This window comes from Miniopterus schreibersii (assembly GCF_964146895.1).
Source record: "Miniopterus schreibersii genome assembly, chromosome: 9".
In the NCBI taxonomy this organism is placed as follows: domain Eukaryota; kingdom Metazoa; phylum Chordata; class Mammalia; order Chiroptera; family Miniopteridae; genus Miniopterus; species Miniopterus schreibersii.
The window spans coordinates 46,743,247-46,770,462 of record NC_138118.1 but is presented as its reverse complement, the minus strand read 5'-3'; the positions used below and the strand labels follow the sequence as shown (position 1 = coordinate 46,770,462).

Genomic DNA, 27,216 nt, shown 5'->3' with positions numbered 1-27,216 from the left:
GTTTTATTGGGGGGTTGGTCACATAGGCACATTCCGCCTAGCACAAACCAAAATTCCAAACTCCCAGAAGGAAAATAGGTTTTCTTCATAAACCATATTTGTATAGGCAAGGCAGAGTGAGCCACTCTTATCACAGAATGAGATACCCTCCCAAAAGTCCAAGTTCTAGAAAGGGCCAATCTTGCAAGCATGCCTTTCTAAGGCTAGCAGTCTCAGGCTTGCTATGTTAACTCTTTTCTGCACCCAATTATAAAATGAAAAAGTAATCCTCCCCCCATCTCCCTCTCCTTTTAAGTAGCCAACCATGGTGAGCCTCCTTATTAATAGATATTTTATACTGCTTCACAAAAATTGATGCAACTAACATAGTTGGACATATTCTGTTATATTTTAAAGATTCCTAGAAGTTGTTGACATGCTGGGTCAAAGAATATGCACATTATCAATTCTATTAGAAGTAGCCAAACTGCCTTCCAAAAAAATACTTCACCAATTTACTTAACTATCGACAGATCCAAAATACCAGTTTTTCTATTACCTTACCAACATTTGCTATTAATTTCTAAATTACCATCCATGATTAACAACTTTTGAATTTTACCAAATTTGACAGAATCTGGTAGACTCCTCCAAAAGTTAATGATGGACCCAAAAGTTAATGTTGGCTATTTGCATTTCTCTGATTATTGGAGAGGTTGGTGACTTTTCTTCCTGTTTTCAGTAGTTATTTGCATTTCCTTCCGTTAATTATCAGTCATAGCATATGTTCATTTTTCTACTGCAGTGTTCTTTTCATTGATATATAGAGGTTACTTAAGTATTTTAGATAATAATCCCCCATGTGTTAAATGTGTTAAAATATTTTATCTTTATTGCTCATCTTTGTGTTACTTTGTATTACAGATGTTTAAAATTTGTATAAGGTCACATCTGAACTTTATTATAATATTTGTGGTTGAAGAAAAAGCACTCTAATTCAAACTGATTTTACCCCTTAATGTCTCATCAGTCTATTTATTTTTTCATACTGTCTCCCTCTAGACAACTATTTCATAAAAAGTTTACACAAATATGGTGGCTATATCATTTTCTAACTTGTTTTTTTCCAAAAGAAAATGAAGAAGTCTTATGATTCAGCTACCATTCTATATGACAAATGGAAGTCCTAGGCAAAATGGTATTCTCTTGCATCACTTTGTAAAGTGACAGTTCTTAGGGACCAGCTAATGAGGCCATAAGCATGAAAATACTTCACTGTCCGTGCTTAACTTCTTTGAGCCATACAACATTGTTTGTTTAAGTCTTAACACTTAATATGTGCTGTGGGTACACTGGCAATCTGTAGGATTAAATTATTTTAGAGCATGTACCTTATAATCAAGTAACATTTATTATTTAAATTATTCTACTGGTTAGAACATTTCATGAATGAGAAAGACCAAATCAACTTTTACCTGTTGAAAGCTAACTTAGTATTTACTCTAAAACAAATTTTTTGTTTGTTGCCTTAATACTTTATATATTCACCAACAGCCCTAGTTATTTCTATAAATGTTCTTTTTGATTGCTCTGTTTAGTGAATGCTGCTACTAACTGCTGTTTCCTGAAGTGTCTTCATTATTCCCACCTGTATTTGTTTGCTCACGGGTTCCCTCTACTTGTAAAGTACCCCCACCAAACTTTACCTATCCTTCTGGGCTCAGTTTAAAACTGTTCTTATAAAGCACTCCATGACTCTCCTAACAATATGTGAATTTTCCCTTCTAAGAATCTACATTGCACAACAATGTGAATGTACTAAACTGTACATACAGTTAAAAATGGTAAATTTTGTTATGTACATTTTACCACAATAAAGAAGTTGCAACAACAACAAAAGAATCCTCATACAACTTTGTCCCATGGTATTGTCTTCAGTTTCCATTTGTTATCTGCCTACATCTTTATTTCTCCATCTATACGGAAAATTCCCTTGGAAGGGGGTCATATAAGCCCAAATGCCATTGAAATGGGGTGAATTTACCAGAAAACTCAAAATAATTCGCGCAAACTCAGAATGATTCTATATACAGTGGTGCTTCGGTTTCTGAACATTTCAGAACTCCAACGGTCTTCTGGAACAGATTACATTCGAAAACCAAGGTACCACTCTATGGCTCACTCCAACTCTGATGTTTAAGAAATATAGGTGACCATTTAATATCTGTCTACACAACTTTGGTAGGTGAAAAGGAGCCATTCTGTCTTTTACATACTAAATTAGTGCTAAATTGTATTCTCAACAGAGAATTTTATGTTTCAATGAAGTTGCTATTGATAGAGCAGACTTTAAAACCATTGGAAGGAACCACATTATTTATCAAAATACACACTAATTAGTAGAATACTACAGGTATATGAACAGGGATGCTATCATTGATAAGTTTGCAGAGATGGAGCCACCTCCTCATCCTACCTTGTGATTAAAAATAATTTACATGCACCTTTGTTTTTAATTCCATGTTAACAGACATGGGACACTAACATGTTCAATCCATACTCAACTATAAGGCAAAAATTCTGACAGTTCACAAGTAGAAATGTTAACAAATTCTGTGGTGTCAAGCAACCACTTATTTCAAATGGTCTCCCCCCGGCCCCCAATCCCCTGAAATAGGAATGGATAATCTTGTTGCTGGTGCCCATAATGACCACACTGAGAGACAGCAAAACCTCATAGTCAGAATCCAAGATGACAGCAGATTGAGTAGAAGCTACAATGACGCTCTCCCAGGCCCAAACTGGAATTACAACTAAGATATAGAAAAACCATCTGGAATAATCAGCTGCAACTGAAGGCTAGGTGGAGAGCACCCTCATAACCAAGGACCTAAAGTGGAGACCGCATTGAGACTGGTAGCAAGTGTGGAGGCACCAGAGGGCTGACTGGGCTCCCACAGGCAGCAGCTAAAGGTCTGGAGGGATCTCTCAGCTGTTGGGGGTTCCTATTGAGAACTCTGGGGTCTAAACCCCAAGCTCCGCTTCCTAGCAGAGAGCACCAGAACTGAGAAAGGTGCCCACATAACCTCTGGCTGTGAAAAGCAGCAGGGTTTCTGTCTGCCAGGAAGAGATCGCTGGAAACATAGGCACCCTCTTAAAGGGCCAACGCACAAAGCTTCGGGTGCAGCTGGTCATCTTGGGCTCCAGTGGAGGGAAGGCAGAGTGGGCTAGAGCAGTGTGGGAAGAATCAAGGGATCCTGGCTGGGGGAATAGATCTCAGAGAGCAGCTATCTGGATTCCTGTGCTGACTGATTCCCTCATACTGCAGAGAACTTATTTCCCAGGCAGACCATTACCTTCCAAGCAGCTCCCCCGCCCCCCCTGGGGGAGCAACTGCCCCACCCTGCTAAAAACCTCTCACCCCACCCTGTGGAGTTTCTACAGCCTGAGGCTCATTAAGAGAAACAGCCTCTGAGTGCTTTGAGTCTTTTCCTGATTTGCTGCTGGACCCAGGGCTTGGTAAAGGCACACCTTGGTGTGCATCTTGTTCCTTTCCAAACACACCTAGCCCCAGCAGGTGAAACCACAAGCTGTGGAGTATGGAAAACTTCAAACAGGGTACTCAAGGCCAGTCATAAACAGCGTCTGATAGTGGCCTGCACCAGAGATCCTCTAAAAGGACTGGGAGTCCAAGCAGGTCTACCTAGTACACAGAAACAAATCCAAACAGGCAGTCAAAATGGGGAGACAAAAAATAAGCACCATATGAAAGAACAAAAGAATTCTCCAGAAAAATAAATAAATAAAATGGAGATAAGCAATCTATCAGATACAGAATTCAGAATACCAATCATAAGGATGCTCAACAGTATGAGAAAAGAAATGGAAACTATAAAGGAAATTAAGAATGACGCGGTAAAAATAAAAAATACATTGGAAGGAATAAGTGGCAGATTAGAGGAAGCTCAGGATTGGATCAGCAAAGTAGAAGACAGGGTAGGAAAAAAAATAAAAATCACTCAATCAGAGACCCAAAAAGAAAAAAAAAACCAGGATGACAGTTTGAGGGAGCTGTAGGACATGAAATGTAACAATATTCCCATCAGAGGTGTGCCAGAAGAGGTCGAAAGTAAGAAAGGGTTAGAGAACTTGTTTGAAGAAATAATGGCAGTAAACTTCCCTAACCTGGTCAAGGAAAAAGGCACACTAGTTCAGGAGGCACAGAGAGTCCCGAGCAAGAAGAACCCAAAGAGGTCCGTGCCCAGGCACATCATAATTAAAATACCAAAAATTGAAGACAAAGAGAGAATCTTAAAGGCAACAAGAGAAAAGCAATCTATTACCTACAAAGGAACTCCCATAAGGCTGTCAGCTGATTTCTCATCAGAAAGTCTACAGGCCAGAAGGGAATGGCATGAAATATTCAAGGGAATGCAAAACAAGGATCTGACAACAAGAATACTCTATCCAGCAAGGCTATCATTCAAAATAGATGGTGAAATAGCTTCCCAAGCAAAAAAAAAACCCATAAAGGAGTTTATCACCATCAAGCCAGCATTGCAAGAAATGGTAAAGGGAATGCTATAAGAAGTTGAAATAGAATGAGAAACATAGGCATAAAGAAATAAAATGGCAATAGATAAGTACCTATTAATAACCTTAAATAGAAATGGATTAAATGCTCTAATAAAAGGACATAGGATAGCTGAATGCATAAGAAAACAAGACCCAAATATATGCTCTCTACAAGAGACCCACCTCAGAACAAAGACTCACACAGCTGATAAAAAGCAACAAAAACAAAAAACAAAATAAAAACTTCTGGAGGATGTTAAAAGAGAGATCAACAGCAATACAGTCAGTAGATTTTAACTCCTCACTGACTTTACTGAATAGATCTTCCAGACAAAAATCAACAAGGAAACAGTGATTCTACATGACAAAATAGATCTGAAGGATTTAAATGACATTTACAAAACACTTCATCCCAAAGCTGCAGAACATGCATTCTCAAGTGCACATGGGACGTTCTCAAAGATAGACCACATGTTAGGACACAAAACAAGTCTCTACAAGTTCAAGGAGATTGAAATCATATCAAGCATCTTCTCAGATATTTACACCATGGAATACTATGCAGCTGTAAAAAAGTATTCCTTACCCTTTGAAACAGCAGGGTGGGACCAGGAGAGTATTATGCTAAGCAAAATAAGCCAGTCAGAGAAAGAAGTTATCACATGATCTTACTCATATGTGGAATCTAATGAGCAAAATAAACCAATGAACAAAACAGATCTAGAGACATAGAAACATGGAACAGACTGATGAATCTCAGAGCGAAGGCAGGGGTGTGTGGGTTGGTGAGTGGAGAGAGATTAACCTAAGAACTTATATGCATAACTCATGGTCATAGACAATAGGGTGGTGAAGGCCTGGGGGAAAGGGGAGAAGGGATCAATGGGGGAAAACGGGGGACAGTTGTAGTACTTTCAACAATAAAAATAAATAAATAAATTTAAAAAAACGTAATATTTAATAGCATTGGTTTTATAATCAGAATAGTTCTGCCAAATTACTACCAATATGACCTTGGGCAAGTTCAGTTTCCTAATCTGTAAAAATAGGACTTAGATTAGTCTTCGGATTCAATGTAAAGGCCCTAGTAACATTTCTTACAGAGTTTATGTAATAAAAAAAAGTATACAGCATTATATATGTACCATTATTTGTGTTGCCTATTAAACATACTTTGTAAGCATATTACAATGATTAATTTATTTAACAAGATTTACAATGACCTCTCATGGTCACTGGCTATGTTCCAAAAATATAAAGGCAAGACAAAGCCAAGATATTAGACCTCTAAATCTCTGGTCACTAAAGACCTTACAACCTAGTAATATAAACAGAAAATTATATATAGAAGGTAAATATGTCATACCATTACTCTGTCAAACCCAGTTTATTTCATCAATAGTATTCTGTTATATTGTATGATACCATTTAATGATTACCACTCCCACCCTGTCCAAATTGAACCTTAAAGGGGAAAAGTTCTGTACAGTATTAACTACTATTGGAGGTCTACCACTCCCAATGCCCTCACCAAGCTGAAGGACGATTTGGCAACTGTTTCTTCATCTATAAAACAGACATATTTTTCTCAATAGGTTGTAGTGGTAAGTATGAGAGTTCATTAGGCACAAACTGGTACCAATTCAACACTTGTAAGGGTTTTTAAGCACTTTCTCAAAGCGTTTAAGACAGCTCAGGTTGCAGTGGACGGCCATCTTGCTTTGAAGGTAAAGGGGAAGGAAAACAGCAGCACAGGGTGGCAGAGTAGAGGGCAGAAATGGAAGAAGAGATCCAGGGTAAAAAGAGGAGAGAATAATAAACCAATCAATAGATTAGCTTTTTGACCTGTCCTCACTCCTTTCCCCAACCTCTTTTCCCAAAATGACCACAGCAGGTTTACCTTTTCAGGACAACTAACATAGATGATAGATTTCATACACAAGGGTAATTCTACTACTGCTTTAAAAAATAAAATAAAATCTATTCTTGCCTACTAACTGCCTAAAACTCTTAATATCTTCCACTAAAAAAATAAAGCAAACTTGTCCTACCACTTTCTCAGTGCTTTTGACAAGGTAACTCATGATTTCTATTTCCAAATCCAGACTTAAATCCAAATTCTCTTTGAAATTCCTCAATCTACTTGGCCTCTATACTACCCTCCAGGTTCTGCTCCTAACTCTATAGCACTGAGAGTTTATCATCATCAAACAGACACCTAAATGCCCCTAATATTCTATATTCCTCTTCTCAGTATATATATTTTTTAATCTCGAAAATCTCATCATCTTTCATGAGTTCAATGATCACCTATACCCCCCAAAATTAAAGATCTATAGGGCCAACCATGACACTGGCCTGAAATCTAAATTCAACTCAAACTCAATTATCTAAAATTGAACTTAGTACCCCATCTTCAAACCCATCTTTTCTCCTGTATTCCCTAGCTCATTACTATCACTTAGGGTCTAATTTAGCTTGGGTAAGTTTTTCCTCACCCTCCAAAATCACCAAGTTTTATGAATGCTACCTCAGAACTGCCTTCCAGTTCACCCTTTTTCTTCATATTCACTGTCACTGTCTTTAGTTTAGACCCTCCTACTTGAACTACTGGAATGGCTTTTTCTAAGTGAACTCGGCCACTGTCCTTACTCCTCTACATGTTCTCCACCCTGCAGCCAAGGAGATCCTTTTAAAATGTAAACTATCATCATACCTAAGAGCAAAACCCCAAAAGTTCTCATCTCACTTAGACTAAAAGCCAAAGTCCTTACAAGAACCTAGATGGTCTGCCATAATGCCCAAACCCACTGCAAATCTATTAAATCCTCACCCACACTGGCTTCCTTGATATTACTTCAACACACTCAACTCAGATCCTTGGGCACACAATCTTCTTTCGGTCAAGAATGCCCTTCTCACAGATAACTGCATGGCTCATTCCCTCACTATTTCAAGTCTTGGTTCAACGTCTTAATCATTCTATGTAATAATAATATCCCCTATACCCAACATATGGTAGATTGATCACATTAATAGCCTATTTTTCAACCTTCCCTGTATTAAAACCATGCGACTTTGCAGTTCTTCTGACTTAAAAGGTGGAATCTACTTCCCCACTCCTTGTAGTTGAGGTGGTGTTATATATCCTACTTTGGCCAACAGAATATGAAGGAAATGATAGTATGCCAGTTCCAAGCCTTGACAGTACTTGGGTATTTTTCCCTCACTTGCACCTCTGCCACAGCCAAGAAAATGTGCCAGGTAGCCTACTGGGGAATTAGAAACATGTGGAGCAGGGACAAGCAATCCAGTCTTCCCAGCCACAGCCAGACTAAATGTGCTGATAGCCAGCTGACCCATGGAAATGTGAATGAACCAGGTTAAGATCAGCAAAGCTGCCTAGTAGACAACCAAAACATGTAATAATATTTCTTATTGTATGACACTAAGGTTTTGTGATTGTTATACATTATTATTGTGGTAATAGATAACTACCTCTACTCCTTTTTCTCCTTCCTGTTTTATTGTTCTCCCTAGCATTTAATATCTGACCTATTATATATTTACTTGTTTATAAAATTATTCTCTGAGTCTTGCCAATAGAATGTTAAGCTCTATGAGGAGTTGTAGTCTTCAGGGTCTAGGATAATGTCTGGCACACAGCAGGCATTCAATAAATATTTGAATAAATAAAAATGAGCATGATTTAGTAAATCATTTAGATCTATGTATCTGTGGTTAGATATCTTCTATGGAAGCTATTAAACTCAGAACCAATAATTTGAATCACTATTTCACAAAGTGTTAAAATCAAGATTTTTACAAAATGCTATTTTACTGAGCGAATATGCTTTATGTGCCATTAGTAAATAATTTTTTGAAAATTAGGAATATCATTTAAACAGGCTTTATCTCATCCTATTCTAATTTTGATGTATTTTATAATAATAAATTTTAGCATGGTAGTACAACTATATAATTTATAAATTAATGAAACTATATTGAGAAGGCACATGCTCAAAAGTTTTTACTATGATCAAAAGTTTGGAGATCACTGGTTTGAAGCATAAAGTCAAAACTCCCAAGTTACCATCAATGATATCTAAACATAATAAACATACTATACACATTAATTTTTTCCCTGTCATCAAAGAAGTCCAAATGAGAAAAAGAGCAAGGGGCTGCTTTTTACCCTCACCTTTATTTTACTTCTTAGTTAATACCCTCAATCACGCTTCCTTCCTCACTACCACTTACTTGGAATAGCACATGACAGTACACTATGTCCTTTATTCATATTATTAATTCTCACAATGCATAATATTCATGTTTTACAAATGAGGAAACTAAGATTGAGAGTAGTATAAATAACTTACTCAAAATTACAGAGATAGTAACTAATGCTGGGTCTATTCCAGATATTAACTGTTGTGATCTACATCAACTGAAGTATCCAACATAATGCTACATCAAATTGTTAAAATCAAATATATCATCACAAAGATATGCTACTTCTGTCTGGTTCTCTTTCCTGCCACTTACACATTTGTTCCTTAATCACAAATAATTAAGATTCCCTCCCACCAGCATCAAAGATTATTTGTCTTCCCCCTTCTAGCTATAACATATCTTAAAGATAATGTAGTGACAGTTTGTGTATATGTGTGTGTGTGTGTGTGTATTCAATCCATGTTCTATTTTAAATAAAATTTTCTAAATGTTCTTAACAGGAAAAATAATAAATGGGGAGATCATTCTGAAATACATTTGAACATATTAGATACAGCATACACAACATGGTTTATAAACAATATTAAAAACTGGCACCTAACAAAGCAATGACAGAAAACTACATGTATTGGTTGTACATTCACTCTATACTCTTAGATTGATTTTAAAATACTTTACAAATTAATCTACCAACCATCACAAGAATCTAAGGAATGAGAAAATAGCAATACTTTATTATTCTCTAAAACTCTTTAACAGCATGAGAATAATCCATGTCACTGTAGTCAGTTTTACAAGATTAGTAATATTCCTTATTTCTAAATAGTCAAGCATTCAATTATATTTCCCTTAGGACCCAAGAGTAGAAAGTACGCTATATCTGAGCCAATAACAGAGGAAAGAGACTAAAACATAGGTGAAACATCAAATATAAATAATGCACTGACATCAAGGGAAGGCTTTAAAAATAAAAGTGAACAGTGCTGAATGCTAAAGAGGAATCAAAGATACATACTACTGTAAACTATCTACTGAATAAGTCCAGGAGACCGATCTAAGGTAACCACAGTAAATGAAATTTCAGCAAAATGGTATAACCTGAAATCAGCTCATAGTGAGAGTTAAAGGAATAGAGGAGCTGAGGAAGTGGAGCTAGGCCTACACCTAATTACTTATTCACAATAGCTTACTTTAAGCCTTCATTTTACCGTTAATTTTTTTTAAAAAAAACACACATATCTTTATTGATTTCAGAGAGAGGAAAGGAGGGGGAGAGGGAGAGATAGAAACATCAATGATGGGAGAGTCATTGATCGGCTGCCTAGCTTGCAACCTGGGCATGTACCCTGACCGAGAATCGAACCCCGATCTCCTGGATCCTAGGTCAATGCTCAACCGCTGAGCCATGCCCGGCCGGGCACCATCAATAATTTTTTGAATGTTGATGTTTCACAAAGAAAAATGTTCTGTTTCTAGTTTTTAAACTATTACAACCCAGCCTCTTTACATTTCCATAAAATGAAAAGACAAAAACATATGGTATATTAAACATTAAAACATTTCTCTACTTTAATAATTAATTTTATATCTAAATTATAAAGTAATTAAAAATAAAACTTTTAATTCTGTGCAACATCTAATAATGCCAATGAATGGTTTTAGAGATAAATATTTGAACATATTCGATTACTTCAGTTGCAAAATCCTATTATTGATATCCACCTATTCTGTTCCTCCTTGGCATTTATATATAACCCATTTACAGTATTAAAAGAATTATAAACAAGTAGGCATAAATTACAGGAAATTTCTAAATTACATAGTGGCATTTTCAAACCACAGATGTGGAGACCTGACTATAGTTATACATAGATTTTTTACTACTCAGGGGTCTGTGACCCTATCCCCAGTTGTTCCGGGTTCAACTGTACATTCTGATCAATCTCTAACACCAATTTCCAACACATTATCAGACCTTAGGCACAAGCAGATCACTGGACAGAGCAGAGTAAGATGAATAGACAAATAGTGATGCACAGGGAGGTACAAAAGCAGGCAGATACACAGCAGAGAGACAGGCACACTGACAACTAGGCAAACACGGTATTACTGTATTTAAATTTTAGATGATTTGGAAACTAAAAGAAACTACAGTTAGACTTATTAATGTAAAATCTATTGTGTAAAATACACAGTGTTATATTTCAGATATATATTCAGGGAATAAATGACTAGATATAATACTTTGATAAAACTTTCCTTTAGAATAATATTTCCTTGCAACAGGTAATGTTTTTGGTTCCATATTTTAACACTGAAAAATTACAATTTAATCTTAGCTACCATAAACATGCAATTTACAGATTATCTTAATTTTATAGTTTCCGCACAGAAACTTTAAAATTTGCCTGACATTTGATATCACTGGATATGTGAAATAATGCTCTGCCAGAGCCAAAAGAATGTTCTCTCAAGTCATAAGGACTCTTTTGCCTTCTTTCCTTCTCTGAAATAAGGTAAATGGGATTTATTTGGAGCTGAAACCTTAAAATAGTTAAAAGTTTTTTCCCAATTTTCCTTCAAGGATTTTTGAACTAGATATTCTTTGCCTCCCTGCCTAGTTAGTGAACTACCCCTTCTCTATCACAAAGAAAAGTCCCTTCCATACACATCTAAACAAGTTCCCCACCTTGGTCAACTTCACACGTTTCAGAATTCAAAGGGTCTTCTGGAACGGATTATGTTCGAAAACCAAGGTACCACTGTACTAAAATACCCACCTCACTGGCAAGTTAATCTTTCCAGGAATGTGAAAGTGAGACGTATCAATTCTAATCATTCTGAGGTCTTCCCCAACCTGAGATAAAGTGAATGAAACAGGGTGGTCACCATAGGAATGCCTTTATTCAGCACATTGCAGAGAAAGATAGATTAAAGCAGGTGCACAGAGAAGTAAAGGCAAGTATCCAAGAAGTCCTAGAGAGACAGAGAAACTGATAAATACGGAGAACCACAGAAAAACAGAGGAGCTGAAATGAAGAGAAGAGTCACCTAGGTTATGGATGGCTCTCCACTTCTTGGTTTCTGCCCTTCAAGCAGTTCAAGGTTAGTATTCTATTGCAATAAACTCTTTTTCCATTTAAGCTAGTTTGGAAATAGGCTGCAACCAAAAATTTACACTGACAATTTTTCTGTAATTTTCACAATACTTACGCCCTCCTTTCCTTTTTTGACTTTTCCCCCTAAAAAGAATGCAAATGCTGGCTTAGGCAACATGTCATAGAAAGAGGTTATGCTTTGATAATTGGGACAAACTCAGATCTGCCAACTTCTAAATGTAAAACCTGTAACAAGCTCCTTATTTCTAAAGAGCTTTGATGTTTCTTCTAACCAAAGGGTCTATGACTTATGAGTGAATCCACCATACACATGTGGGGAGATATCCAGAAAAGCTATTTTCTATGCTTTTGTAGCATGGGATCTAAAACTCCTTCCTTTTCCTACTATAGTTCTGGTCCCCAAAGTGTGTAGTCTCAAAACCTCTGAGAGAACGCTCAAGAGTCATCTCCTGAAAAACTCAAACTTGTGAGGAATACAAACGAAGCATAAGGCCTAGCATCAGAAATAATTTCCCCAGGTTCTAAAAACTTTTTTAATGTAATTTTTTTTACAAGGCACTTTAAACAGAAGCCAATGAAAAACACTGATCTAACCATCTAAGTACTACATAAACAGAGAAAGCACTACTTTATAAACCTGGGATAAAGTAAAATTACCAGGTTTAAGACCACCAACCATATCACTTAAACTTGATTTTTAAAAGATCCTTCATACCAACCAAACAACACTTCATAAGACTAAACTATGTGACAATAATAAGACATCAAAACACTTCTCACCAAAACATTCAGGAATGTAGAGACCAATTTCATATTCATCTCATACTCAGCATGTAAGTTGTTCTCCCTTAGGGAACTACCTATTATTTGGGTATATGGGCTTTGCTTGCCACCTTGGTTCCTCTCATCTAAAACCCACAGTTCTTAGCATCGGTCTTTTGCAAGTGCAGTTTGTTTTCTATATCTGAAATGCCTTCTATCCTAGTCCACCTGACAAACTGTTCCTTCAAGGAGTCAGCTTAAATGGAGGCGCTTTTTATTTACTTATGTTTATTACAGACAGTATTTACAGACATCCCCCATTTCCTCCCCTCCACCCAGCCCCGCCCCACTCCAGGCCTTTACAACACTACTGTCTCTGTCCATGGGCTATGCATACATGCATATAAAGTTCTTTGGTTAATCTCTTCCCATACCCCCCAACCTCTCCCCTCTGAGATCTGTCAGTCTGTTCCATGGATCTGTGCCTCTGGATCTATTTTGTTCATCGGTTTATTTTGTTCATTAGATTCCACATATGAGTGAGATCATGGAGTATTTGTCTTTCTCTGACTGGCTTATTTCACTCAGCATTATAATCTCCATGTCCATCCATCCTGTTGCAAAGGGTAAGAGCTCCTGATTTTTAGTCACAGTATTCCGCTGTGTAAATGTACCACAGCTTTTCTATTCACTCATCTACTGATGGGCACTTGGGTTGTTCCCAGATCTTAGCTACTGTAAATAACACTACATGAACATACAGGGTGTATATTTTATTTCTCAATGGTATTTCGGGATTTTTAGGATATATCGCCAGAAATGGGATCGCTGGGTCAAATAGCAGTTCCATTTTTAATCTTTTGAGGAAACTCCATACTGTTATCCACAGTGGCCGCACCAGTCTGCATTCTCACCAGCAGTGCACTAGGGTTCCCTTTTCTCCACATCCTTGCAAGCAAAGAAACCATTATCAAAATGAAAAGAGGTGCTTGCTTCACCAGCACACATGCTAAAATTTGAATACACAGATGATTAGCATGGCCCCTGTGCAAGGATGACACACGAATCTGTGAAGCATTCCATATTTTTTGTATTTCAGAGGGAAATGTGTGGGGGGATTATGAACTTATATGCATAGCCCATGGGCAGACAATAGTGTGGGGAAAACCTAGGGTGGGAGCCAGGCTGGGGGGCGCAGTTAATAGGGTAAGGGAACATTTGTAACACTTTCAACAATAAAGATAAATTTAAAAATAAAATAGGGTATATAAATATAATAAAATATTATTTGGCAATAAACAAAAATGAAGTACTGAAAAAAAAAAGGGGAACCCACTGTATGGGAGAACATATTCACCAATGATACATCTGATAAAGGGTTAATTTCCAAAGTATATAAAAAACTCATACAATTCAACAAAAGGAGGACAAACAATCCAATAAAAATATGGCCAAAGGACCTGAATAGACACTTCTCAAAGAGGACATACAGATGGCCAATAGACATAGGAAAAAATGTTCAACGTCACTCATCATCAGAGAGATGCACAGTAAAACTACAATGAGGTATCACCTCACACCTGCCAGAATGGACACTATCAATCAAACTAACAAACGAGTGCTGGCAAGGATGTCAAATGGGGCCTCTTTGGCGAAATTGTCCACGAGTTTCCAGGCTGATTTAGTCTCTGCTGCCTCTATGGTTTCAATCTTGAATACATTTCCATTAGAGTAATACGACATCTTGAATTATTACTGAGTACCTTCTACATACTTCTATGAGAGGAGCTTCACATACGTATTATCTTGTTCTTAGTCCTTCTTCCTGGTAGGTATTATATTCCCAATTTCCCTGGATAACCTGCTTATATCATAGCAGGGCCAGGATAGAAATTCCTATATGGCTCCAAAGCTCACTACTAGCCTAGAGGTACTAAGGTTTTTGGAACCCAAGCCCCTTGAGAAACTAAGAGCTATGAATATTCTCCACTCCACCTCACCCCACGTGCTTACACACAAAATATTATGTGTAAATCAAAAGGATTCAGAGACCCCGAGGCCCATCCACTGCACCCAGGAAAATTTCCTGCTGCTTCTCACAAGTGTGTTCACAGCAGGTAAATTGACTATCTTATTTTCAATCGCCAATTCTAAACACAGTGCCTAGGCCACAGTGGGCAATGAATGAATATTTTGTATAAATGGTAGATGGTAGGAACCAAGGAAGGACAGGGACACATTTTTGCATTCCTTCTGAGCCTACCAGGGTAGCTACTCAAACATTAAATAGTTTTTCAAGTGCAGGTTACATTTAAAAACAGTCATTACAGGAAATGTAGATATTAGCATACATCCCAAAGCCTGAGATTAACAGGATCCACACTGCACATTCTCCAGGAAAAACTTTTAGAGAGAAACTATGTATATCTGCCATAAGCCAGTTCACAGAGACTATAATATTGTATAAATGGAAACATGATTTTTATTGATTTCAGAGGGAAGATAATTGATTGCATAAATCTAAAATATTTAAATGCTATAGGAAGTATAAAATGCTAAGAGAGGAGCTCTACTTGGAAGACATAAGTGGTTTAGAACAACTGGCTGTCACTGAACTTGCCTTAGCATACCCGTCTTCAACTCAAATCTAATTAAAGGTTTTTCCCCCATGGTATTAAAAATCAAATTTTACAATGGAGAACAAGAACTTTAAGATAAACTGGGCTAAATATTTATCCCAGAAAGTGAGAATTAATTACATTTTTGCTTCTGAGTTCTTGGTGAACATGGTAAAGTCATTCTAAATTTTTAGTGTTCTGATCTTCAAAGTACTGATCTATAAAATAGAAGAAAACTTTTCCAAGAGAAAAAAGTTTGTTCAACAGTATAACCACAGATAACCAAGATTTAATTCATTCAGCAGGTATGCTCAAAGACAAGAAATAGCTTATTCCAAAAGGTAAGAGAGGATACATACTGCAGAGTACAGAAATTTAACACTGGAAAGGTAATGTGAAACTATGTTAAGGCAGCTCCAGAATACCAAGCTAAGAAGTATAGACTTTATCCTAATTGGCCTGTGATTCTTAACTAGGGCAAAACTTACAAAATCAGGGGTACAGAAGAAACAGAAATTGGGAAAACAGACTAGGCATACAATTAGTTTGAAAAAAGAAGAGCTTGGATCTGATGCTTTGAGTTGGCTTAGGCATTTAAAATTCCTATTATTGTATTTTATTATTTTTTAAAATGTATCTTTATTGATTTTCAGAGAGAGGAAGGGAGACAGAAATATCAACGATGAGAGTCAATGATCAACTGCCTCCTGCATGCTCCCTACTGGGGATCAAGCCCGCAACCTGGGCATCGAACCCGGATTTCCTGGATCATAGGTCGATGCTCAGCTGCTGAGCCACACAGGCTGGGCTAAAATTCCTATTATTTTAATGGTCAAAGGGGGCCTTCAGGTTTTTGTTTTTGTTTTAATTTACTTTTTTTTAAATCCTCACCTGAGGATATTTTTTCCATTGCTTTTCAGAGAGTGGAAGGGAGAGAGAGAGGAACACTGACATAGGACACATCGGTTGGTTGCCTCCTATACTCAACCCAACCAGAGCCAGGGATGGAGCCTGCAACTGAGGGATGTGCCCTTGACTGGATTGACCTGGGACGGTCTAACCACCTAGCCAAACCAGCTAGGGCATGAATGTACATTTTTTGATGATAAAAATGAAATCATGTTTCCAATATGGTCCTATATGAATGTATTAAAGAAACAGAATCAAGCAGCAACACTGGGACTCAAACCCACATCTCCTGATTTTTCAACCAGTATGCTTTTCTTTACTACACAGATGCCAACACTTGAAAGCAGTATTTTAGGAAAGTGAGTATGGATTGGATGAGCTAAGAAACTAGAGGCAAGGGGAAAACAACAGCTATTGCTATAACCACTCCCCAAACTCCAACGTTATAAGATACCACTATTTTTGAAGAGATGCCAGTGACATATCTGGATTTTATTAATGCAATCTAAAACCAAAAGTTAAAAGTGGACATTTTATTAAATTTAATATTCTAAGATAATGTTTTCACAGTATGATTCATGGTGTGGGGGATACACAAGTGGTCACTTTCAGTAGTTCCCTGAATCCTTACGTACACCAGCCAGTGTATAGAAAAAAATATGTACTAAGCTATTTTTCATATTTACGTAGAAGATATTAAAATTAAGAAAATCATATTTATTTAAAAGTTGTATCGAATTCAGTCTAGTACTTTATCTTGTATTTTCTTTTTCAGTGGATATTAAAAATACAACCACAGTTGTGTAAGCACACCTGTATGCATAGAAGGGGGAAAAGCAGTCTTCACACTGATCTAACAGACAAGCCCCTTGGACCATTTGAAGAATCCACCTGAAGAATAAATCTGTCTTACAGCACTAAGCTGGCTATAATTTCCGCTCATGCTATGGCCATTAATGCCTATTAATTGCCAGACACTATATTAAGCAATGGGGATACAGAGATAATTAAGCCCAAGTCTCTAGCCTTGGAGGCTTTCAGTCTGGGGAAGTAAAAAATGTACATGTTTATAAAACTAATGAACTGAGTACTTCGGTAGTGTTTAACATATGAACAAAAAAAAATTAATCTATATAAATGTTAATGTCTTACTTTCAGTTTCACCCTTTCAAAAACCTTTTATGTATTAAAGGAAAAAAACTAGCAATATTCTAAAAGTAAATACAGTAAAAAAATTCTTTAGAACTAACACTTGAGGTAAATTTTTAGTGGCTATTTCAGTGAACCATGTCTGGAAAGTTAAAAGTTCCCTTCCACTTGTGAAGTTAATTAAATATAAGTTATGTTTGGCTGGACACCCATCAAAGGATGGATAAGAAAATCTTAACTAAACGAGTAGCACTGGGAAAGCACTAAGAGTAGCTCAAATGCAAAGACTGAAAAATATTTTCCATCACTCTAGCTTTGAAAGACACATGAGACATATAGCACCATTTCTATAAACGTACTAAGATATTTTACAAACCTACAAGCCAACCACAAGATACCACTTCTCACTCACAAGGATGGCTATAATCAAAAAGACAGATAGTAACAGTGCTAGTGAAGATATAGAGAAACTGGGGGGAATATAAAATATGTATTCTACTAGTGGGAATGTAAAATGTGCAGCAGCTTTGGATAACAGCCTGACAGTTCCTCAAAATGTTAAACATAGAGTTACCACATTACCCAGTAATTCTACTCCTAGTAATTCTACTCCTAGTAATTCTACTCTATATACCCAAGATAACTGAAAACATATATCCTAACAAAAACTTATACACAAATGTTCACCATAGTATTAATAAAATACAAAATATTATATTTTATATATTATTGTAGAATACAAAATATTCCAGAGTGTAAACAACTCACATGTCCACCAACAGATAAATGGATAAACGACATGTGGCATATCCATACAATATTATTCAGTCATTAAAAAGGAATGAAGTATTTTTGATCCATGCAACAACATAGGTGAACCTTGAAAACATTATGTTAAGTCAAAGGAGTCAAGTCATAAAACACCACATTCTGTATGATTCCATTTATATGGTAAGTCCAGAAGCCATCTATAGAGACAGAAAATACATTAGTGGTTGCCTAGGGTTGGGGACAGGAGGGAGAAAGGGAGAAATGACTTCTAATGGGCATGGGGTTTCTTTGAGGGGGAGCAAGGGATAAAAATTAATTATGGTGATGGTTGCATAATTTTGTGAATATACTAAAAGCTATGAAATTTTACACCTTCAATGAATATATTTTATGGTAGGTGAATTATATCTCAATAGTTCTTAATTTTTCAAACACCTACAAGCCACAATATTGAACAGTTTAACAAACAATAAAAATGTTTATAATTATCTAGTCTATGTAGCATAAGATCTTGCCAGACTTTGTCTTTCCTTCCCTCCTGTTTTCTAACATTTCAAATCCAAATTTTAAATTAAAAAACAAAAACAAAAAATTCAGGGGTCTTAATTAACCAAAAGACAAGTTCTTGTTATCTGTCTTTAAAAATTGTATTTAAACAGCAATCATTTTACAAAAAAGGATATACCTATAGGTAAGAAATATATGAAAAATATTGTCTCTATGCTATCTTTTTTTGAAAAAGCAGAGGGTAGGAGGGGAGCACTCCTTCAACCTGTGTCTTCCTCTAACTTCTGCCATCTACTTTCAGGTTAAAGTAAATGAAGGAATTTATAGCCACTTCGCCTGTTTTCTTCTCAAACCCCTATAATCTGGCTTCTTCCCATACCCCAACCCTAAACTGCTTTTCCTAGCCACCAAATCACTCCTACTTGGCAAACAGAATGGGTACTTTCTAAACCTCACCTTACCAGTCCTCCCAGATTTGACTTTGGTAACTACTCCTTTTCCTGAAACTCTCCCAGGTTTTCTGGCACTCTTTGGGTTCCCTTCCCTCTTTTTTTTTAAAAATGTTTTTATTGATTTGAGAGAGAGGAAGGGAGAGGGAGAGATGGAAACATCAATGAGAAACATCCGTCAGCTGTCCCCTGCACTCACCCCACCAGGGATTAAGCCCGAAACCTGGGCATGTGCCCTGACTGGGAATCATCCATGACCTCCCGGTTCATAGGATGACGCTCAACTGAGCCACACCACTAGTACTTCCTTTCGGGGCTGCTCTGTAAATGCTGATGCTCTTCAACCTAAAGTTGGTCATTCTATATACTTCTCTGAATACGTTCACTGACTCTCATGTTTTCAACTACCTCTCACGTGCCCAAATCTTTAACTCCATCCCATCAGCGCTCTTGACATCTACACATCTATTAGATGTCTCATAGGCACCTCAGTTTTAACTTGTCTTTTAACTTAACTTTTAACTTCCCTCCTACCATCTCCAGCTTGATCCTCTCTACTTGTTACTTCTCCTTTACTTGTCACCCTACCAAATGGTACCCTCTAATTTAGGTAATAGTACACCAAGCTAGAAACCTTGGGGTCATACTACAATATTCCTTTCTCCTTTACTACCCACATCTAGTGCATCATTAAGACTTCTTTCTTAATCCTTATCAGATCCTTTATAAGTTCTCTACTCCACTACTTTATTATTATTTTTTTTAATCCTCACCTGAGGACACGATTTTCACTGATTCTAGAGAGAGAAACATAGATGTGAGAAACACTAATTGGTTGAGTCCCTACGCAACACCAACCGGGGAGGGCACCCACAACCTGGTATGTGCCCTGAACAGGAATCAAACCTGTGATCCTTCAGTGCACAAGACAACACTCTAACCAACCGAGCCACACCAGCCAGAGCTCCACTAGTTTATTTTATTTTAGTTTACTTCAGACCCTCATCTCACTTTATAGTTTAACAACTTCCAAAATGCTCTGCTTCATCCGCTAATTCATCCTTCATACTGCCATCAAAATCAACTTTCTACAACACAAATCTGTCAAATGACTGCTTACCTTTCTTAAAACAGGCGGTGGCTCTCCAGAGACCCATAGTAGTGATTCTCAGCTTTTCTACCAGAACCTATCTGAGCATCATCAAAGGCTCATAGTAAAGCACGCTGAGGAAAGAAAAGGGGTAGGGTGGTCATAGCAGTTGGAGGTGAAAGAATACTGTTGGAGTGTTGGCAGCTAGAATGTGTATTTCTTTTTTTGTTTTTTTTAAATATATCTTTATTGATTCCAGAGAGAGGAGAGGGAGAGAAAGAGATAGAAACATCAATGATGAGAGAGTCATTGATCGAGCCAGCAACCCGGGCATGTGCCCTGACCGGGAATCGAACCCCGATCGCCTGGATCCTAGGTTGACGCTCAACCGCTGAGCCACGCCCGGCCGGGCTGTATTTCTTTTTTTAATACCTGCCCACTTTCCCTGTGAATATAAGAACAGTAGTGTAGAACTGTTCAAAATTACCATTACTGATATACAAAACACAGCATAGATGCAAGAACAATCTGACCCCTACCTAATTTTCTCAGCATTACCTTTAGCCTCTACCATATATTACCTCACTGATTCATAAAGTATGGTTCAGAAATGCCTACTCCAAAATCATTTTAGAGAGCCTATGAGATCAAAACTCTTTTCCTAATAATACTAAGTTATGTTTCCTCATCTGTAAATATGAGATTGCACAGACTTTAGTATAACAATTTTTTTTTAATCACACCTCTCTTAGGTGTGTACAGTGGAGTTTTCCAGAGGGTAACAGATACATGATACTGTGTAAAATGTGACATTGCAACAGTATGAATGCAGCAGGTATGAGAATCCAACTCTCTCTATTAAGCCAAATATTAAATAAATTTGCAAAAATATAAAAACAATGCTGCTTCAAACCAACGTTTTGTTTTGAATAATTCAAATATTATATACAAGTAAATATGGGGAATGGGTTTATTATCATTATTTTAAAGTGAATTATTATTTTAATATGTTTTATTTTCAAATGTAGTAAATAGACAAAAGCTCTTTGGGATCCTCAATAATATTTAAGATTGTAAAGGACTCTTGAGACCAAAAGGTGTGAGAACTGCTGCATTACTTACAACAGATTATCTACCCCTCCCCAAACATGTTCAACTTTAAAACCTTCATCCTTTTTCATGGTATTGCACCCTCCACCACTATCCTAGTCCCAGCCAGGTCCTCAGGGACCTCAGATGCATCCTGGAGAAATTGGATAAAAAGAAGAGAGGTTTTGAAGCTAGGCTAGATAGATACTTAACTTCTCAGACTGTGTTTCCTCATCTGTAAAATACAGGTTTTATCTACCTCATAAATTGTTATGTTAAATAAGACAACGTAAAATATCTGGCATAGTTTTTAGCATACAGGAAGAAGGAAAAATGTTAATTTCCTTTCTACTTAAAATAATTTATAAAATCACTAACATTCTGTAGTAAAATAAAAACAATATAATTACTTAATCATAACAAAGCAAGCAAACTGGTTGTTTTAAGCTGTTGTGTCAGGATCACTATTTGTAGAAAACATGCTTTTTACAGACTAAATCCCTTGAAATGCATAAATTACATGACAGTTCTGTGGTTACCTTTAATTGATAAATCAAACTCAAATTAATTTTAAATATCAGTTATTTTAAGTAGCATTTTAATATAGAATGGTTTTATATCTATAAATCTTCTCCTCCAATGTTTCACAAAATTACATAATATAATTCACACTTCTGCTGCATCCTGTTTCTTATTTTTCTTTTTAAAAAATCCTCACCAAGGATATTTTTTCCATTGCTTTTCACAGAGAGAAGAAGGGAGCGAGAGAGAGACATCGATGTGAGAGAGACACATTTACTGGTTGCCTCCTGCACGAGCCGTGACTGGGGCCAGGGATCCAGCCTGCAACCGGGGTATGTGCCCTTGGTGGGAATCAAACCTGGGACCCTTTGGTCCTCAGGCCGATGCTCTAACCAGAGCCAAACCAGCCAGGGCTGCATCCTTTTTTTTAAATACTCCAGAGTCCACTCATTAAATTTTTGTTTTCATCTTCATAAGTGGAGAGAGAACTGATTGTTAAGCTGAAACAGCCATATTTACTTACAGCTTAAGTGTCATCTTTTGGATTTTTTATATACAAGTGTTTAACACACATTAGATAACATTTACCCTGATCAGAACAAATCTACTTGTTTGAGATTAGACATGATAAAGCTTTAAAACGCAAAAGAAAATGATGAAAACAAAAGCCCAAATACATATTTCCTTCTATCTCTAGTTATCTGTAACTGAAGATATATATTAGTTATATGATGATAGACAGACCTTAGCACAGTAATTTGTTAGAAGACCCTAAATATCAGTGCCATACTTCAGCCCTGAAAAGGAGGTACACTTTTCGTCTTTTAAAGATGAGAGAACTCAGTCATTTCATTTTCTGTTAAGTGGCCTGCCCAAAGTCAGGTATCTAGCCAATGGCAGGGATAGGAGTAAAACCCAGGTCTGCCAACAAGCATCTCATAGAATAGTTAATGACAGATGGAAAAATTTCTACCCTCACCAGTCATCAAGAAATTCAAGTTAAAACACATGAAATTCAAATTAAAACAAGATACCATTTTTCAACCATCAAATTATCAAAGATTAAGATAATTATCATATGAACACTTGCACATTACTGACAGTTGTATAAAATGACACTTCAAAGTTATTTATAAACATGTATTAAATGTTTACATCCTTTTACCTAGTACTTCCAGTACTATATCTTATGCAATAATCCAAAATAAAGAAGTTTTATGCATAAATGTTCATTACAGAATTATGATATATAATAGCAGAAACTAAACAGCCTAAACATTCAACCACAAGGAAATAGTTAAGTTACAAAATAGTTGCCAGGTGAAATATTATGCAGCCACTCTTAAAACTATTTTTACAAATGAAAAGCACGTATCAAAATATTAAGCTGAAAAAAACACACAACACCCAAGAATATAAAACAGTATATGTAATATGGTCACAGAGAAGCATTAAAACATTAACAGACTAATATAATATTGTATGTCAACTGTACTTTAATAATTTTTTAAAAAGAACTATATTGATCTAGATATACTTCTAGAATCATGTCCAAAGTAAGATATAAACTAATACATATAGTTCAAGCCCATTTGCATAAATAAAAATGTTATATAGATATTAAAAAAACATTTAAAAAGATAAGTCTTTGGGTGATGGGACTATAGCAGCGATTTTCAACCGGTGTGTTGTAAAAATTTTTAGAACAAGCAATACCTGACTATTTAATCAGGGGCATGACCTCTTTTCCCTTAGATTATCAAATTTAAAAATGACAACAGCCAACACAACAATAGACATCTGGTGTTAACTAATCAAAACTATACTTTTGTGAGATCAGCAAAAAATGTATTTTTTGGTGTGCTGCAGAATTTGAGTAATTAGTTTATGTGTGCCATAAGATGAAAAAGGTTGAAAATTGCTGGACTATAGGAAGGCTGGATAGAATAATGGAAAGAGCACAGTTTAGATGCTTTCCTAAAGATAGGGCATTATTTTAATTATTATTCTATAATTTCCAAATTTTAAATGATGAAGATTATTATTTTATAACTGAATAGGGTTATACAGGCTAGATTGTATCTAAGGCTCAGTTCAAAAATGCTAAAATTTTAAAATGTATTTTTTTAATCCACATCAGAATTTAAGAATAACAGAACAGTTAGCTGATCTTCTATTCTCTATGGCAGAAGGTACATTGTTTCCCCCAATCTTCCAGTCAAGGGGAAAAAGGGTACCAACTAGCAGCCTTAATTACAGCTATTGCTTATCAAGTCACTGAATTAAAAAAGCAAGCACCATAAAAGAATGGCCTCAGTCATCAAATCTCAAATGTAGAATCACCCAGCTATCCCTAGGTATTATGGAAAAAGGAAACTCATTCAGTCCTTGAGAAATGAAATCTTCAATAGGAATCCCTGACTCATCCCTAAAGCATGAACCCTAGGGCTACTTCCCCTGTACCGGAGTTCAGAGACTGGGCACCTGTCCTGATGGCCTGCATCACCGAACAATGCTTTTTCCTGACAGAATAAGCCCAGAGATAACAAAATGACTAGCTTGCAAAGAAGTAGCCGGAGACCTAACCACCTAACCTTCCATAACCAAAATAAGCCTGCAAAAGCCTAGCGTTAAACGTTTTAAATACTCTAAGTAAACATTTTCTTCTATTTTTGATAGAGTAGTAAAATGGGGACTCCATCCAATTATTGACACTATTCAAAGATACCAACACCATCAAAACTCTCAGTCTTAAGGGAAAACGTCCTCTTTTCTTTACCATTCTCAGATCAAAAAGTAATTTTTCAAAAATACATAGGCTAAATAGTAAGAAAAACATGCTTAAAAGAAGGCATAGATTATTTAAATCTATACTTTTCCATCGTCAAAAGATACTAACAAAACCTTACTCCTATCCTCTATTATTGGTCTAGAAAGGCGGGAATCACAAAGCTCAGCAACACTGTGGATCTGTTAAGAGTTGTTCATTTTAACGCTAAAGCTTTACTAGACTGAAATCTCTTTAAATTGTGAACAAGTATCTCAGTACTAAAAGTCATTTCACCTGCACCTTATAAACAACCATGCTTTGAAGCAAAAACTAAACAATGTGTGCGCTCACTAACGTTATATACATTAACTGTATATACTTTTCACAATCCAGAAATAGGGGGTTAAGTGATTATTCTTGGGGTGTACTTTGCCCAGGAGCAAAATTTCCCCTAGCTTATTTCCCATTCCCAAATCCCGCCAAGGCTAAGCAGCAACCACTTCCCAAAGTCCCACTTCCTTTTCCATTCCCCAGACCTCCAGGGTTTCCAACGCCCCGGTCTTGCGCAATATCCGTAGGAGCCGCAGCCGCAACTACCGCCTCCTAAGCCGGGAAACAACCCTAAAGGAACATTGTCCAGCAGAAAAATAAGGGCGGGGGGGGCAATGTAGGAAATCGACTTCTGGTCCCACGCCTTCTGATCTGACCCCCTCCCCTCGTTGTGATGTTTCTAGAGCAATTTCACCAACTAGACTTTTAACCTCCTTCCCAGGCCGCCTGCACTAGCAGAGGGCGGAAAGGGGGGAGGGGGGAGGCTGCGAAGGTTATCTCCCAGCTCAGGGCTTCGGCCCGCACCATCGCCTCCGCCCCACCAGGACTATTGTTCCCAAGTTCCCCACCCCCACCCCGGATAGGAAGTGATAGTCACATCCCCTCCGCCTTCGGCAATATCCCCTAGGGAGTCTAAAGGTTTCCTTCAGGATAACCCTTCCCCCTCCACACACAATTAACCCCCTCAACCTAAAGTCACTTTGACCACCAACACTGTCCCCAACCTGGTTCTTAGGAGACAAGAGACCCGACAGAGGTAAAAGGGAATTAGGCAAACCACGAGATACCTTATAGGCAATCATCTCCCAGGCGTTTTAGGTAACAATTGCGAACCCAGAAACGGCAGAAGTCCTACCTTGCCCACTTTTGAGACCAGCTTGAGTACAGGGACCCCACAAATTAATGCCAATCTCAACACCCTCGTTCCTCGGTTAGCCACGATCCGCTCTCCTCACTGAGCAGACACCCTGCCTCGACTCTCCCAAGAGGGGCAGGATGGATGGGGAGGTAAAGAGAAACCTCACTCGCCTCCAGATCCCGGCACGGGAAACAATAGGTGGTCGCCGGCGGCGGTGCAGAGTGCAGGCTCGGCCCGGTGGCCGCTCCCTTTGCACCCAGAGCGCCTGCGGAGGTGGCCGCGAACGCGGGAGGAGGGCAAAGGAGGCCGAGGGGCGGAGGCGGTCTCACCTCCCGCCGGCCTCCGAGACCACCCGTTCCTTGGGGTTGGTGCGCGCCTCTCCGCCCCTCTCCTCACTGTCGCACACAAAGCGCTGGCGGCCCGGGCCCGCCCGGTAACGCGGCGGTAGGCTCCGGTGCCGACGAGAGGAGGCGACAACTAGGGGAAGGACTCACCATGAAGTCCCGAGCGAAGTTGTCCTCCCCATTGTGGTCCGGACTCTTCATGGCCTGAACCCTCTGGATGAATTTCCTCAGGATCTCCACTTGCTCCATCCTCCCGCGTCCCCCCGGCTGCGGTCGCTGGCCCCCCCGCCGCCGCCCGCCCGCCCGGCGCAGAGCCCGCTCCGTCTTCCCCAGCTCGGTCCCCCAGCTCGTCCCCTCCCTCCCGATCCCCGCTAACCCCCGCGGCTCCCTCCTCTTTTTCACCGCGCAAGGCGGCGGCACCGGCCCCGCACCCGACCCTACAACTTCCAGGAGCAGCCGCCGCTCTCCTACAGTACTCGGCGAGCCGCTGCAGCTAGCGCCAACCCCAACCCCCAGCTTGCTCCATCCTCCTTCCCCGCCCTCCTCCTCCTCCGTCGGAGACGCCGCCACCGCCTCAGGAACACGGCTCTCCGCTGGCCCTGCCCTCCCCTTCCCGGTTCCTCCTTTTCACCCCCCTCCCCACCAGCAGCCGCCGCCGCCGCCTCTCCCCACCGGCGCGCCCCAGGCCGCCACCCAGACGCGCGGCCCCGCGCTGCGGCTCCGCCCCGAGCGCTACGCCACGCCGATCCGCCCCTGCCCGCTCCGCCTCCTGGCCTCTCCCCCCCCAAGCCCGCCCCTCCGGCCCCAGCCCCGCCAGGAGTGGCTGGAAGGCGCTTCGGCTGTCAGCCAGACGACTTGATTCCACTTCCGGGGCGGGTTCCGACCGGAAAGCTGTTAGGTGTGAGGAGAGCTGCGCGGAGGGAATTCGACTCGGAGCAGGGCAAACCCTAGTCAGTCGCAGGAAGAGTTTAGTTGGAGCTTGCAGTCTCACCGCCGACTAAGTGGGAAAAGCGTATTTATAGACGGCTTCCGCGCCGCCGCCTGCCGTGGTCTGGGACTACAAGACCCGGCGGGCAAGAGTCGCGGGACGGGGCGGGAGAGAGCCATGGTGGGAAGAGAGGCATGCTGGGAACTGTAGTAG

General features: G+C 38.7%; 1 protein-coding gene across 2 annotated transcripts in view; it reads right to left on the bottom strand.

Annotated features, from left to right (window-relative positions):
• The window catches only part of PTPN12 (protein tyrosine phosphatase non-receptor type 12), a 97,141-nt gene extending 70,782 nt beyond the window's left edge, over positions 1–26,359 (bottom strand). Inside the window, exon 1 of one of the 2 annotated variants that reach the window (XM_081146792.1) lies at positions 26,226–26,359. In XM_081146792.1, coding sequence (XP_081002918.1) covers positions 26,226–26,324 — 99 coding nt within the window. In that variant the 5' untranslated portion in view covers positions 26,325–26,359. The remainder of the gene's footprint in view (positions 1–26,225) is intronic. The other variant, XM_081146793.1, reaches the window with a different exon arrangement.
• Between the last annotated feature and the right edge of the window lie 857 nt (positions 26,360–27,216).